Here is a 15,474-nt window from a genome sequence, read left to right as displayed (position 1 = left end):
TTTCCTCCTGTGAGGTGAAAGTGAGACTTTCTAAAAAGTTAATGAGATATTAAAGGTACATTACTAAAAAAAGATATTGGGGAAGTGCAAAAAATGTTTGAATTCTTTATTGTACAGAGCACAAAAGCTGAAACCCATCTACCAGGACTAATTCCCACCAAGTACCATAGAAAATATGAAACAAAAAGGCAAACAAGCAGAAAGAAATCATTGCTTATGCACGAGGAACAGAGGGGGAAAAGCTATTGAAAATGACATACAGAAAGAGATCCTATACCCATTATAGGAAAGATAAGTCCTAAGTTTCACTGAAAAGGGATAAAGAAAGGGAAGTATCACAAGCTTTAATTTTAGGGGCTTAAAAAGAAAGTTCACTGACCATACTACTGTGAAGTACAGTTTATTCTGCCAATCCAAGTGAAGCATTATGGCAAGAGCTATGTTATTTCTAATGGAAAACCACTAACAGTTGCTACTAATGGTCCATCTCTTGATTGTGTAATTGATAATCTGGTACAGGTTGGTTTCCATGGCTTTCAGAGAAGCAGCTGTAACTAAACAGTGCTAGTTACCAAAACGTGAGTTTCGTCTAGCAAGAGCTTCCATCACAGGTGGCACAGATTTCTACTCATTATTTCAACTAAGTCTGGCATAGATGTAACAGACAAGGCAGGAAAAGTCTGTTATGGCCACTGCTTCAGTAGGATTTCAGCAATGATCAGTAAAACCCTACCTACAGCAGGAAACCAGCAATCACTCAATCAAACACACATTTACAGGAGACACTACAGGGCACTTTCCTCAGATACCCAGTGCACAAATGAAAGGGGAAATGGACAGATGCCCCTCGGGCCCTCTCTCAGCCTCACAAGGCTCATTACGCAATTTCCAACAGTGGCACTCTTGCTTTCAGTGCTCCAGGACACCACTAAAGCAGCATCAACTACAAGAAAGCCATATAAAGTCAGGAGAGACTACAAAACCCCCATATGCAACAAAACGTGTATTTTGCCACACCCAAAATATTTTTGGGGTACAGCACTGGTGTGCATTTAGCAAACTGGGAATTTGCAGCTCTCTGCTGCAGGAAGCACAGGAGTCAACATATTTTTTTTACATCCCTCTGATCTGTAAAAGTGAGTCCTGACTCTGTATGATCAAAGTATAAAAACTCTTTATTGAAGATTATGTTTTTCATTCATGTAATAGTAAAAGAACAGAAGTATGCTTGAGAAATCCTGGACAGTTTCCCATTCCGTCCTGGTCTGCATCTCCCAGTTCTCCTCCCAAACTTTAAGAGCGACTAGAATCACTTAAGTCTGCAATGAGACTACAGGAAACACAGTCCGAGTTGTGGAATGACTGACTTTGTATCTTTGGCAAGGGAAATTCAGACACCTAAACCTTTTTAGTTTGTTAGTGCTGTAACTGACAGTACTCCTCATTATCCAGTCTGCCCTGTAACTTCTACTTTTGCAACTTCATAACTCCAAAACGCTCATGTTAATGCTCCTACAGCTCATTCACCAAGCCAGTAGATAAAAACCCTCCTGACAACATGTATATGGTTATTCATTAGACAGAATTAAAAAAAATCTCAAACAACAGCAACCAGTCATTTAGTATTTTCTCTCAATCAATTCTGAAAACAAATCTGGAGTTGAATTTGAAGGTTTGTTATTGGCAGTTTTGTTTCATTTGGGTTTTTTTAAAACTTTTGTACAAAAAGTAAAACTGAAAAAATCCTTCCTAATGCAATGCCTCAATTTTAAAGAAATGAAGGCAAGTATTAAAGGTCATGCGTTTATATCTATTACTAAAAGCTTATTGCTCCTGAAAATGTCCAGTAAGTAAAATAAAATCTCACGTGTTTCACTATGCTATCTTATGAAGCTGCTGTGGTTCAGAAATCACTTGTAATTTATAAATGTTCTGAACAAGAGAGAAATTTTATCTCTACTCAGTTTTGAAAATAAGCCATAAACATACACTTTAATGGTTTTTAAAGCTTTGAAAAAAAACACCACAGGAATATATTTCCTGGGTATTTTTCACAGCAAAACAACAAAATAAAGAAAATTCAAATGTACTTACCTTGATAGGGGCTGTTGAGAACTTAACTTTTCGGTCTGGCTCAGGATCTTCCTCTTCAGAAAGTCCAGGAAACTCCTCATATTCACTGTCATACATATATTCATCATCCTCATCCTCCTCTCCCTCCAAAATTTCTTTGCCTTCAGGCCCTTGGTTTTCTGGCTCTGTATCCTTGCCATCATCAAAAGCTACATTCTCTATTCCAAAAGCACTGAAGTTCCCGCTTCGCTTTTCCACCACTTGCTCCTCTTCAGTATCCCCTTCTTGCTCTACATCATAAGCTCGTGTAACTGGACCATCTTCCACAGACATCCCATCTCCTTCTTCCTCCCAACTGGTCTCACCGCCTTCCGTAAACTCTTCTACCACTTCCAAAGAGTAGTCGCTCCTCTTCTCTTCCTGTACTTGACATCTGAGTGGCTGATCCTTTTGACCAACACGAACTTTCTCCAAACCTTTTTCATGCCCTGAGGTTTCATCTTGTGCAACCAGCTCTGCACAGCTCCTCTCTGTGGGGGAAACCTGGGAGAGAACACTGTCTGATCTCTGCTGAGCCTCTGCTGTGCCCATACCCCACAGGCTTCTCTCAAGTACCAGTTGCTCGCTTCTGTCTTTCCCAAGCACCTCGCTCATCTCGTCTCTGAGAATCATAGGCACTTTGGTGGATGCAGCCTTCTCTGGACATCCTTCAGCAACAGCAGATGAACCCAAACTGTGGTGGCCTCTCAAAGGGTCCTGATTCAGAGGACTATAATTTTTGGACATTTCTTTGGATTCTTCAGTATCACTGTCACCCAGAAAGCTTTCCAGCCTTCTAGAAATGGGCCCTGCATTCAGGAAGGAGGATTTGGAACCACTGTTGGGATGTTGCTGCTTTAACTCCTCACCTTGATTTTCAACCTTCTCCAGCGCAATTGGAAGACTCGCTTCTGTATTAAAACTGCAGTGGTCCACCACACTGCTGCAATCAGAAGCTGAACTGCGTCTCCTCTTATCGTCACTTCTTTCACATTTGCTGGGGGAGTATCTGTCTACTGAGCTGCGTTGTTTTATATTTCGCTCAAATAGCTTCCTGGTCTCCGAAAACTTTTCCGCCAGGGCAACTTTGTCCAAGTCTGCCTCATCACTGCTACGGATGACCTTGTCGGCAGCAGAAGGCACTGACAATGAATCTGCAGGACTGCTGCAGGGGCTGGTGCTGGTATTGAGAAGATTGTTTTTCTGGACAATGAGGAAAGATGGGCTACCTGGAGAAGGTCCGTACTCTGCTGCTGTGGTCCGGCTGATTAATTTGGTCTCAGCAGGTGGGCTGCTTTCACAAGATGCTGTGGAAGAAGAGCCTCCCATTTGCAGAAACATATTTTTGATCTTGTGTACTCTATTGCCATAAGTGGCAGCTCTGCCTCGACTGTGGGGGTCGTTTCCCCCTCCATTGGAAGAGGTGCTCAGCTTCTGATGCAAGCCCGTTTTGTTGGAAGTGTATTCAGGATTGTTTACGCCATCGAAAGAGCATTTGATGGCATGGAAATCGGATTTGTAGGCATTTCGGTGTGGAGAAGCACTTCTTAAAGTCCTTTCCCCTTTGCCTTCGGTTTTCATCATCGTCGGAGAGAAAGCCCCCTCGACTCCTGAAGAAGAATGGGAAGGACGACGGCGAGGCACAAAGCCTCCACCCTCCAGCAGCAGGCAGAGCAGATCCCGCCGAGGATCCCAGGCGCAGGCTCTCACTCGGCCAGCCGCCGCGCTGGCGCCGGAACGGAGCGCAGGGCAGTGCGCGGGGAGCGGGGGGAATCACGGCGCGACAGCGGCCGCATCGGGCGTTATCCCAGCGCGGCCCGCGGCGTGCGGGAAGCCATCTGCGGAGAGACACAGCCCGCGTTCACTCGGGGCCTAGCCGGCTGTGACACGAATCCGAAACTCGGGGAGGGAGACGCCGCCCGCCGCCGCCCCGCGGGATACAGCCCATTGTGTCCGCCGGGACCCGGCTGCTCCCGCCCGGCACCGACCTGGCGGCTGCAGCGGGGATGCGGCGGCGGCGGCGGACAGCCCCCCCCCGCCGCTCCCTCCCTCCCTCCCTCCCTCCCGCCAACGGCCGTCCCGGGCCGGGCCGGGCGGCGGGGGAGGGGGCAGCGCCCGGCCCTTCCTGCCGCCCGCGGGAGGCTGGGCCCGGGCCGGACCGCGCCGCGGCTCGGCGGGACGGAGGCGCCCGGGCGCGGCCCCGCTGCCCGGAAGGGGGGAGCCGCAAGTTTCGGCCGCAAGTTGGGGCTTCCCCGCGGCGGCGCCCCTGCGCGGCGGGCCCCGAGGGGCGCGCAGCGGAGCCGCCCCGGCACCTCGCCCCAAACTTTCCGAGCCAGCCTACCTGGGGGCGGGGGTCCCGCCGGCTCCTTCCCCTCAGCGCTCCCGGCCGCCCAGCGGCCGCGCACACCACGCCATCGTTACCCGCCGCCGCCAGCCGCCCTCCTTCCTTCCCTCCCTCTCCCTCCCACTCCCGCCCCGCCGCCGCCGCCCCGCGCTCCTCACTCCACCTCCACCCCCCCCGCCCCCGGCGCTCCCGCCGCCGCCCGCCCGGGGCTCTCACACCGCTCGGCGCCCTCCGCGCGCTGTGTGCCGGGCCCGCCCGCGCGCGCTCCCTCGCTCGCACACAAAGGGAGGGAGCGGCGGGCGCGCCCTTGTCCCTCGCCGCGTGAGGGAAGCGCGGGGCCGGGGGGGGGCGGCGGGCGCGCCCGGCCCCGGGGAAGCGCCTCCCGCGCCGGGACGTACCACGCCGCGGCGGGATGCGGGTTTCGGGTGATACCATGTCGGGGAGGCGAGCGGGCGCGGGGCCGCCCGCGGCTGCCCGGGCCCCCCTGGCGGCCGTCAGCGCGGGGCGGGGCGGCGCCGCTCAGCGGCCCCGCCGCCGGGGGATGTTGGGCGCCGAGGGGTGGCGGCGGGCACCGAGCTGCCGGCGTTGGGGAGCTGCGCGCCATTTTCAAAGCCCCGGCTCAGCCGTGGCTCCCGCGTGGAGGGAAAGCGGCGGCTGCCGCGGCCGAGGCTCTGACAGGCGGGAGCCACAGCAGCGCCGAGCGCGCCTTTCGCCTCCTCTTCCTTTGAAAAATCACGTCGTTCCTACGCCCCCGGCGCCGGCCGGCATCGACCCCAAGCACGGGCACGCGGCCCGGGCCGCTGCCGGCTGACCGCGCACCCGCGGTCGGTAGCCTCGGGCAGCAGGAGCTGCGGCTCCACAAGCAGGGCTGCGCGCGTCTGCTTCGCCGCTCCAAATAACGAGCTGGCTTCAGCCTATCGATCGGTTCAAGGCAGGGTTGGCGTGACCGTCTGGCTTCCAGTGTAGCTATTCCCACAGAGCGTACGTGAAAACCACACAAAATAATTAGGAGAGCGCTAAAGAGCACTGGTAGTTACCAGTTATTAGGCAACTGTTATTACCAGGTTGTGTAACAATTATTCAGAAGTCTAAATACTTAACTCTTTGAAAATAATTGTTTCACTGGTTTATTACTCAAATCAATGGTGATATTTACGCATTCTCTGAGACATCCCAATTGACTTTGGCTTAACTGGGAATCGCAATACCTGGAATATTTCACAGCTTGATTCAAAATCTATGATACAGTTTCAAATTAGTCTTAATTATGATTTTGCAATAAAAATAAAATCTTGTTATAGATACATTTTTCTAATGCTTTGTTTTTCTAATACAAAGCAGGGACAAACTTGTTGGGACTTTCTTGTGGGTTTTCAAACATCTCAGGGACAACAGCATTTCACTGAGACCTGCCGCTAGTCTTGGATACAGTTGGAAACACCATTTTGAATGAAATCTTAATACAGATTGTTTCACTGTAAGAGCAACAAATGCTTCTTATTTTAATAACACATAGGACTTACCTGGAACAAGCAGTGGTGATCTCTCTCCCACGTGCTCCTGAGATAGTCCTTCGTATAGTGTTTGTAATTTGGGTTGAAATTGCAGGACTTTACCACCACTTTTCAATGAACAGGGCTGCAAGAAATAGTAAGCAAAAGTTTCTTTCACAGACCAAAATACAAGGTTGCTCAGCAGTTTGGACACTGCGGGCAGAGAATGTTCTGCATACCGCTCAGGGAGCCTGGCAGTGCCTAGAAGAGGGTTCCAAAAAAACCTAGTCAGAGCTCAGGAACAACGTAATAACAAAGCCCAAAGCATCTCTAAACACATCCAGGAAAGTCAGAGCCCTTTTTACTGGCCAAAAGAAGATGGCGCAGGAAGATATTCTTGTGTTTTGAATTGTCCCATGCTTGAGGAAGCAGGAATTGTAATTACAGATCCTGAAAACGGTTTAATTTCATCAAAGTACTCATTTCCTTACAATTTCCTATCCTAGCTAGGAAAACATATAGGTTATTTTGGCTAGCCATGCTGCTTAGGAAGGACAATATTTATCAGGGTTGATTAGTTTCCAGTGAGGAAAGACTCTGAATTGCATTCTAGGTGAACTGATAGGAAAGAAATAATAGAATTGTTTACAGAAACAATGATTTAAAAGATCAGAAGAATTCAAGGTAAGGACCTCTGGAACTTGAGCAAAAAGTCTAGGAAGGTGACGTAGTTTATGATTTCTCATAGCAAATAACTGCAATAAAACCTGGGAAGTGTCTCTTACGCATTCAGGCCGTGGTGTTTTCCTTGAAAGGTGGTGAAACAACAGTGAGTAAGCAGATGGTTTGCATTGAGCAAGAAGCATCTATATGTTGTCCTTTAAGCTTATTTCAAAAACAGCAGCTTCATGTGGGACCTTAGCAACTCAAAACCTTTTTGGGGAAAAAGGAAAAAAGTGTAGCAGTATATGAACGCATGAATCTAGTGAAGACAGACAAAGAGAAAAGTAAGTAGAAGAAGAAGAAAAAAAATAAAATTGAGGACACTTCTGCAAACTCAGTTGTTCAATCAGCTACTGAGGTACAGTGTTTTTATCTTAGTACGTGCTCTGAATTATGAGGCGTATATGCACAAAAGGGATCCATTCTGATGGTCATCAGAAAGCGATCAAGCATATTCTGAATGGAATAGTATTCCTGTGACTACTTGTCTCAACCGTTTCAAAATCCCTCCCCTATTGCACACACATGCCTGTGCTTATGATTTGGGGGGAGATGTTGACAGAGGAACAACAGACGTTCCCTATGAGAAGATCAGAAGAGTGTCTAAAGCAGAACTAAGCAAGGAAAGAGACTCTCAGGAGGTCTGGATGAGAGTGATATTCTGTTATTGGTGTGAGATTACCCTCTAAGAAAGATCTAATAAATACGTAAATATACAAGCTCAGATAAACCCATTCCTTAAATGGTTTATATTCTTTCAGCTTCTAAGGACAGGCATTCTTTTAGACTTCAGTTGAATGACTAATATAGCTAAAATGGGGCATGTATTCAGTGGTCTGGGTTACTATTTATTGATACTGGTGGATTCAATTGCTGCTGTTTATTGAAGATAAGCATAAGAAACCATTAAGCACATGTTCTATGCCAAACAACTTTGAAACTGGTATCATCACCCCATTAACATACTTTAATCAACTCATGAAAATGTTGGTCAAGTCTTTAGAAAGCAAAACACCTGAGCAAGCAAAGCTTTGGCTGGGGGCTGGATGGTCAAGCTCCTTCTCTCTCCATTGCTGCTTTACTGATCCCTACAACTACCTGGTCAGAACGCAGCTGAGGAGGAGTAAGTGCCTCCCAAGGCGAGGAGAGCTCAACAGCCTGTGAAACAGCTGAATGTTGTTAAAGCTGGTGATCAGCTGAGCCGAGGAAACCTCTGTGAGACAAAACCACATCTCTACCATTCATTGCAAAACTTAATTCTCTGGACTTCTACTCTTTAAAAGTTATCTGCTTTACCCACATTTTAGTTTTATCATGTATTTTGAAATGCAGTCTCACCAAATTTGTGTTTAATCTGTTTAACATGAGTTATGTCAGCAGTTTTAAGTAGAACAAGTCAGTGGGTCTTTTTACACTTTTGCAGAAAGCCAGGAATAGACAGAATAATTAAGCATTAGAGTTCCACAATTATTTCTGTAGATTTTTTAAAGTTGTATTTTAAGAAGATATTTTTCTATCATTTAGGAGTAATTAAAATGTTCTGGAAGTATTTCAGTTGTATGCAGTATAATTTGAACAGTAATTTTGAATTTGAAATAGAGCACCTTCTATAAGCTTGGTGGGCAATTTTGCAATGTCTATCATTAGAATTAAGAAAGCAATCTGTAATTTTAGAAGACTGTACTTATGTTCAATACAAAACTGAAATAATAAAGTAGCATTTTAAACTCATTACTTTCTAGCACTTCTTCACAAAAATAAAGCAGAACTAAAATCCAAATTGGTATTTAATAGTCAATAGCGCTTAATCAATGAAGGAAAAGCAAAAAGTTTCAGAGCAGATGAAGGTACAAGTCATTTGGTCAAGGCAGTGTGGCAGTAACTGGACAAATATGGAACAAAAATCTGCAAGAAGAACGCTCAGGGTCTAAATATGGTAAAATCTATGAAGGACTTTTCCAAGGCTTAAGGGCAGGCCCAGCCAGGCTGCCATACAGCACTGTGTGAAATAAAGATGTTCAGATACCTTAGAAGAAAGGTATCTGAAAAGGACCACCACTAGAGCAGGATTTACAGTATGTAATGGTAAACTAGGGCAGATTTCAGAATGGGATTCCCCTAACAGCTTGTGTTTTGTGTAGAACACTACAGTTGCACAGCAGGACCCTAAAGACTGCAAACGCTGTGAATGAAAAAATGTTTTAAAGACAGGAGCTAATTAAATTTGACTCAGTTCCATTCAAATTGTGCCGAATAATGTGGCAATTACTCTACTGCATGCCAGCAGTGCCACAGAGAAAGCCTGAGACATCATTGTGTTTATCTTTGCCATTGTATATGAGGATGTATATGTTCAATATTTATTTTAATTTCTAAAATTAGAGCCACAGTTTTTTGGGTAAGTTAGTGCTTGTGCCAGGTTTTGTTAGCCTTTCCTCAAACTGGTCCCCAGAACATTCAAGAAGCCATTGGTAAAATACAGTAGTTAAAGTTGCAATGGCTAATAGCAATGCTGTAATCCTGCAGCTTTATTTTTGGTTTATCCTGCTATTGCCACCTCTCAGCCTCCCCCATTCTCCCCTTCCATGGTCAGCTGAGCCAAGTTATAAAGAAAAGGCCTATTGAATAGAGCGGTGCTTTGTGGAGGATGACGTATTTTACAGGCCTAATATGAAATACATATCCTATAACTAGCACTTTGATCAAGAAAAAAATTTACTGTTAGTACAAACCTTAACAAGATTTAATTTTAGCGCAAGTAAGTAAAAAAACCTGCACTGTTGCAAGCAAACTTTAGTTAGGAAACTATCATACCAAGCAGTGCTGTTAACAAGGCATCGATACTCAGGACTCACACCCTCAGCTTGCCTGGTTCTCTCTCATTGCAGTAATATTTACACCACAGCAGACATTAAACATGGGTTATTAAGTAGAATTTTAGAAACAGAAGCAGCTCCAGCAAAGGAGGGTTGCCCTCTCTTGTTCCTAAACATGTCTGTCATGCAAAGCTCCAGGGAGGGGCCATTCTGGTGTATAACACACCAGTGTCTATCTTGCTGAATTAACTTTCATAAATCAGTATTTTCTTTGCTGCTTGTTCACTAAGAGTCAGGTCCTTCAAGGATAGGGCTGTCTGTAGAAGGGTGAATTTAATTAACGACTAGTTCCATTACTTACTTCTACAGCCCACCCAGGATGCTGTTCCCCAGAAATGCTGTGAATTAATACCATGACCACATATTCTGGCCACAGAACCACAAACATTAAATGAAGATTGGTGGAACATCACCGAAACCTGCACTGAGCGCAGCTGGCCTGCCAGCACATTACCAATGGTCCTTGTGAACTAAGGAGGGTTCCTTACATTACAGGTCTAAGATATGTAGAGATAAAATTAGAAGACTCTCTTGAGTCTTGAGTCTCCAGAATCTCCTGAACCTCAAGGTAAAATATTGGCAGTTGAATTTCAGAGCTGCATTAAAAGAAATAAATCTTTATTGCCAGGAAGGCTGAACAGAAGACACTTGAGACTTTCCTCACCTTACAAGCCCCACTCCTGAAGTGTCCAAACCATCAGTCATTTGGCACATGGGCAAATTCATGGAAGAAAAAGAACAGGGCAGGAAAGAAATGACCACATTGTAGAATTCTGTGAAACTGGTTCAAGACCCTGCACAATAAGCAATTGTTGGTGTGACAAAGAGGCAGGAGGTCTTAATAAGAGCACCCCACCGAAAGCTGTCGGTACTAAAGGTCCGTCCGTCACTGCATTTTCCAGCCTGATAACTGGAGTATGCTTGACACAGCTTTATAAAATTTACAGGATTTTAGGAAATAAAGTTTGTGGCTATTGTTGATTTTACTGATTTCCAATGCAAGAAGGCTTATGCTGTTGTACTGTCTCTGTGTGCTCTGTCTCTTGCTCTGCAAGGACTTTTGAAAACTGGCCAACTGGTTTGACCAGATTTGACACAGGATAAGAGTTTTCAACAATAATTATGTTCCTACCAATTTTGTAAAAACAGGCAGCCGGAGAGAGAGAGGAGAAAGAAAGACCTTGCAAGATCAGTTGAGGGAAAGGTTACAGTAAGAGATCACCCTCTATTAGCCACTAGAGAATCCTGTATAAGCCACACAAGACTGAAACCTGATGGCTGTATTAGTCACAAGGAAAGCCTTATTTTGAAGTCGCATCTTTTTAAAAACAGTCAGTCAACCAAGAAACACATATTGGGAGGGTAACTGGCTTCTTTAATTATGTAGTTCACAGCACAATTTCTTATTCTGATGTACTAGCTTCTGTACGACCAAGCAGTTTTATACAAAACCCAAAGGGTTTCGATAGAATAAAAGTGCAATCCCTGATCTGAATTGTAATCAAAACATTCAGTGTGTACTTTGAAAATAAAGTTCTCATTTAAAAATACTTTAGAGGACAAAGTAACTATAAAGTGAAACATTTAGGCTAAAGAAAATATTTTGCATTAACAGAGACTGATTTTTATTTTCTTTTTTAGAAAAATAGAAAAAACTGCATTTCACTTGAACAGAACCTTTTTCCCCCCTCATTTTTAATTTAGCTTTTGAATCCAATAATATGTTGTCCAGATGTACCAAGAAATAGCAAACTTATGACTGGAGTCTTTCCTACCATAAACCCTAAAGCAGGTGGAAAAAAGAAACCTAAATTCCCCAAATACAAGAAAAGAAGCGATCTATCAGAAACAATCACCAAGTTTCATGCTACTCTAAGAGGACTGAAAAAATAGTGCCTGGTGAACAGAAGGCATTAACTCCGTCTGCATAGGAGAAAGACCTGCCAATTGCCTGTTAAATCTGATCTAATTTGAAAACTGCCATCAGACCTTTGCCTTCAAGTGTTACTTATAGAATAACTTCAAGAACGTCATTAGCAACTGGTGGATTGTCACTGTTTCAGCAAAACTACTACTAAGGGATTCACTTTGACAGTATACTGATTCAATTAGACATATTTAAGATGAGTATCAGTACTCTCTGGGAAGATAAACAAAGTGTCCATTCCTTTTATTGGTAGAATGAGGTTTCTAATTTCACAGGAGTTGAAACCAGACTGGCTGATTTCCTAGGCATCATGACTGGAGCTGTTTCACAACTTGCTTCCTAAGCTTTCTGACTGCAAAGCTGCCAGCTTGTTTTGCACTTCTTATTTTTGGAGCAGAAGGGTGAGAGGCTCTTCACAGTGACTTTTTAATGTAGGAAACCCTTGAGAGGTAACTACTAAACTGAGCGAACCTCCACTAAATGTGCTTTAGAAACAAACTGTTAAAAAGATCACTCCTATATCATGCTTAGTGTTATTCTTACAGCAAAATTCAGTGGGGATGTACTCATATAAGGGATAAAACATTTGTTCCTGTATCTTTATTTAAATAGTAATGTAGTACTACTAGTGGCCATAAAGCAAGTTACTGCCTTCAAAAGATTCTGTTCCTGCATTTAGTACCTCCTTATACCATGATCCTTAATATTTTAATTAACATTTTAAACAAGAAGAATGTCTTGGGGATTAATCTAAAGTACACTGAAATAATTGGAAAACCACCTTCCCTCTGAAATTAAAGTGCCACACACACCCATTTGATGTATCTTTGCCTCCAAGCCAGCACTGAGGCCGTGGATTACCATCACTGCGATATCATCTGTAATGCTGAGCTGGAGAGTCTGCAGCCTTCCACCAGCGCTCAGAGGACAGGTCTCAAGTGTCACAGCATGGGAAGCAAAATCAGGTGATTCTGAAGTACAGCTATACTGAATCATAGGAAGTGAAAGAGAACTACACTTTCATTATAAACTTTCTCTATACTGAGGTTTAAACCTCTCATAGCAGAGTTACAGATTTAGCCTGCAAAGTTGTACTTTAATATGGTCATAACAACTGCAGTTTAAGTTACAGAAAAGCTGATTATGGCAACTTGGTTTAAAAATGAAAATAAAACCACAGAGCTGCTCACATGGATGTCTTATGGGGTGAGTTTATTGGTATGGCAAAACATCACGAGGCGTAGCAGGAAGGTCAGTAGTATCAACAGAATATTTGCCTTGAGGGACAATCTATCTCTGATATATTTATTGTACCTATAGCTCTAGGTGTATATTCATATACCAAACACCAGAGAGCTGGAGATCACAGCCTCGTAGTAAAGTGTGCCAGCAAGGTAAACTACGCCGTGTTTATAATTACATCTTTCCAAAGACTGGTATCCTAATGAGATTTTGGAAGTATCTGTCTACACACTTGGACCTACAACCAAAAACCAAGTCCTAGTATGCTGCTAATGTGTCTCATTTCCAGGTCACACAACAACCTAGCATGCCTTTGGAAGGCCTGGTTTGGAAGCATGGATGTGCACTGGATGATTTTGGCTGTGAACATTTCCACCAAGTCATTCTGCAGTGCTCGTGCTGACATTCCAAACCACTGAGCGTTTTTAAGCAGATGCCCATTTCTTAGTATCAGTAATAGTCAGAAAATATTTCTTGCTTCCTAGCTCCTAAGTTTCTTCCTGAAATTACTTCTGAGATGCAGACTAGGCAGTGTTCAGCTCTGCAGTAATAAAAGCTCAGTAATGTGTCTACTTCTGCTTTAATTGTTTGAGAAACAGGAGTTTTTTCTTACTGTTATTTTTCAGCATTTATTTTCTGACCCAAAAGGCTCTCCAGTACAGGCTAAAGTTAGAATTTTAAATTAATAAAATGCATGCAGGGTAATTTCTGGATTGTTTTACTCTCATTGATTTGATCTTTTTTCTTTGTTGTGAAAGTTTTGCACACGAAGGTCTAACTAGCCACATTTTCAGGAAAAAGAGAGGGATCAGTCCCTTAAACATAGCAAGCCCCTTGAAAACTATTTTAAAAATAGTATCTTTCAAGCATGTATGAAATAAACAAAAGGCATGTGATATGGAAAATAAGTTGAATTGAAATAAATGGAAATATGCCATGCTCTACTAATAAACTAAGTTGATTTGCTTAACATTCAGATTTCGCAGATGTTCATAATATGAGCAAGTTAACTCTACTAGAATTGCTCCGCAGATTTGGCCTCACCATGCAGTAGTACTCTTCTATTTGCCACAAAAGCTTAGCTCACATTCCACAAACTGAGGCAGAAGTTTTGTGCTGGTTGCCCTTGGTGTAGGTAGTTTCCTTCACACCCATCTCAGGTGATGGGAATGAGCATGGCTCTGCCAAGAGACTGGAACCACACTCATAGCTATCAGGGAGAAATGTGACCCTTCCTTTCTGTGGTATAGGGAAGTATAGAAAAAGTACAGGATGTGAGTGCGAGAGTAAAGTGTTCTCTTTAAACCTGCCTGATTGCTATCATAGTGAGATATAAAGCCTTTATTAGATGTCACTCAGTGAGAGCTACATAGCTTCTTCATTGTTCTCCTTAGCTTATTCCTAGGTAATAAAAGCTTATAGTCATAAAAAGTTGGTATTGTGCTGCATCACAAAGTTTCTTTTGTACTTTAATGCAGACTTATGCAGCCTGCCTATATAAAAAAAGAGGAAGTCTTTGTGTCATCTCCTCTTTAAAATAGGATACTGTGACTCAAAGCTCCTTCAAATCAGGGCAAAAATACTTAGTCACCCATTCTTCATGATGATGTTCATGTGGAAAAAATTTGTGATCAATCACAGCCATAGCCTTTGCTATGTTTTCTGCACCTTGTAAGCTGCCCACTAACCTCACCTCTCTCATGCTTCTCATGCTTCAAGCCGTGAGCTAGGCAACAGGACAAAAGCAATCAGAAAATATTTTTCTTCTTACTTCAAAATTAATTGAATTAGAGACAGAAAATAAGAACATTTCAGTTCAGAATGAGCTGAATTTTTTGATGATTAACTGTTAAGAAGAACTTTAATCATCAAAAGAACCAAAATTATCATCTTCCCATGGCAGTTATTTCTATCCATGATTTTGCTACTTAGGGGAAAAACAGTCTTAGAAAATACCCCTGCAAAGGAAGTCACTTAGACACAGGCTAGATTTAAAGTCAATAGGTGTATCTGGCTTGTCTTTGCTGGGTTTATGGACTATGGAGAAGATTTATGGTTTGTGTAGATAGTAAGTCTGAAAACCTACTCAGCCCTCCAGCAGATGCAGCCATCCAAGTGGCCTCATTACATCTCAATGAAAACTACCATTCCAGAGAACATACTTAAATTTATTGTGTAAATTTATTATATACCCCATAGCTTTATTGTTTACCAAAATCTGTATTTTATCCTATTCTGGAGGCTTCTTTCTGTTATGCAATCATTTCATTAGCCTGTCTAGACCACAATGTGAGGTCATCATCACACCATCTGTTAACCTTGCTTGGGTTAGTGTGTCTGCAACTCAGTTCAGCTCAAATGTTGTTAGAACATCCTCAAACATGAGGGTAAGCCAGGCCAAGTCATACTTCCCAAGCATAGTACAGGTAATGGATTTACTATTACAGGTTATACAGCTAGTATTTCGTCATAGGTTTATTATAGAAGTATTTATTAGAGGCCATTTCAAGCTCATATTGGAATATTTTGATCTGAATATCTGAATTCACATAAAAATTAGCATATTTGAATGGCATGGAATTATTTAATTTATAGTACTGGTACAAATGTGGAAAGAAAGCCTGTAATGTGAGGACAGATGTCAGAAGAAAAAGCTATATTTTGATATTCTGATTGACGTTGAGTAAGACCTTGCATGCACCAGCCTATGATCTCAGTCAGACGATGGGAAGGCATCACATAGTGGTGTGTTGTGAA

The 15,474-nt window shown here is 43.4% G+C and overlaps 1 protein-coding gene across 8 annotated transcripts in view; it reads right to left on the bottom strand.

Annotated features, from left to right (window-relative positions):
* The window catches only part of LOC130154194 (neurabin-1-like), a 43,133-nt gene extending 38,185 nt beyond the window's left edge, over nucleotides 1-4,948 (bottom strand). For 2 of the 8 annotated variants that reach the window (XM_056350049.1, XM_056350051.1), the window contains exons 1-2: nucleotides 4,855-4,948; nucleotides 2,095-3,950 (exon numbers count right to left, since the gene is read on the bottom strand). In XM_056350049.1, the coding sequence (XP_056206024.1) occupies nucleotides 2,095-3,696 (1,602 nt within the window). In that variant the 5' untranslated portion in view covers nucleotides 3,697-3,950; nucleotides 4,855-4,948. Of the gene's footprint in view, nucleotides 1-2,094; nucleotides 4,145-4,453; nucleotides 4,559-4,672; nucleotides 4,809-4,854 lie in introns of those variants that run through there. The other 6 variants (XM_056350045.1, XM_056350050.1, XM_056350052.1 and 3 more) reach the window with 4 other exon arrangements.
* Between the last annotated feature and the right edge of the window lie 10,526 nt (nucleotides 4,949-15,474).

Source organism: Falco biarmicus, chromosome 8 (assembly GCF_023638135.1).
Source record: "Falco biarmicus isolate bFalBia1 chromosome 8, bFalBia1.pri, whole genome shotgun sequence".
NCBI classification, from domain to species: domain Eukaryota; kingdom Metazoa; phylum Chordata; class Aves; order Falconiformes; family Falconidae; genus Falco; species Falco biarmicus.
The sequence above is the reverse complement of the archived record's forward strand: the minus strand, read 5'-3'. Positions and strand labels throughout refer to the sequence as shown.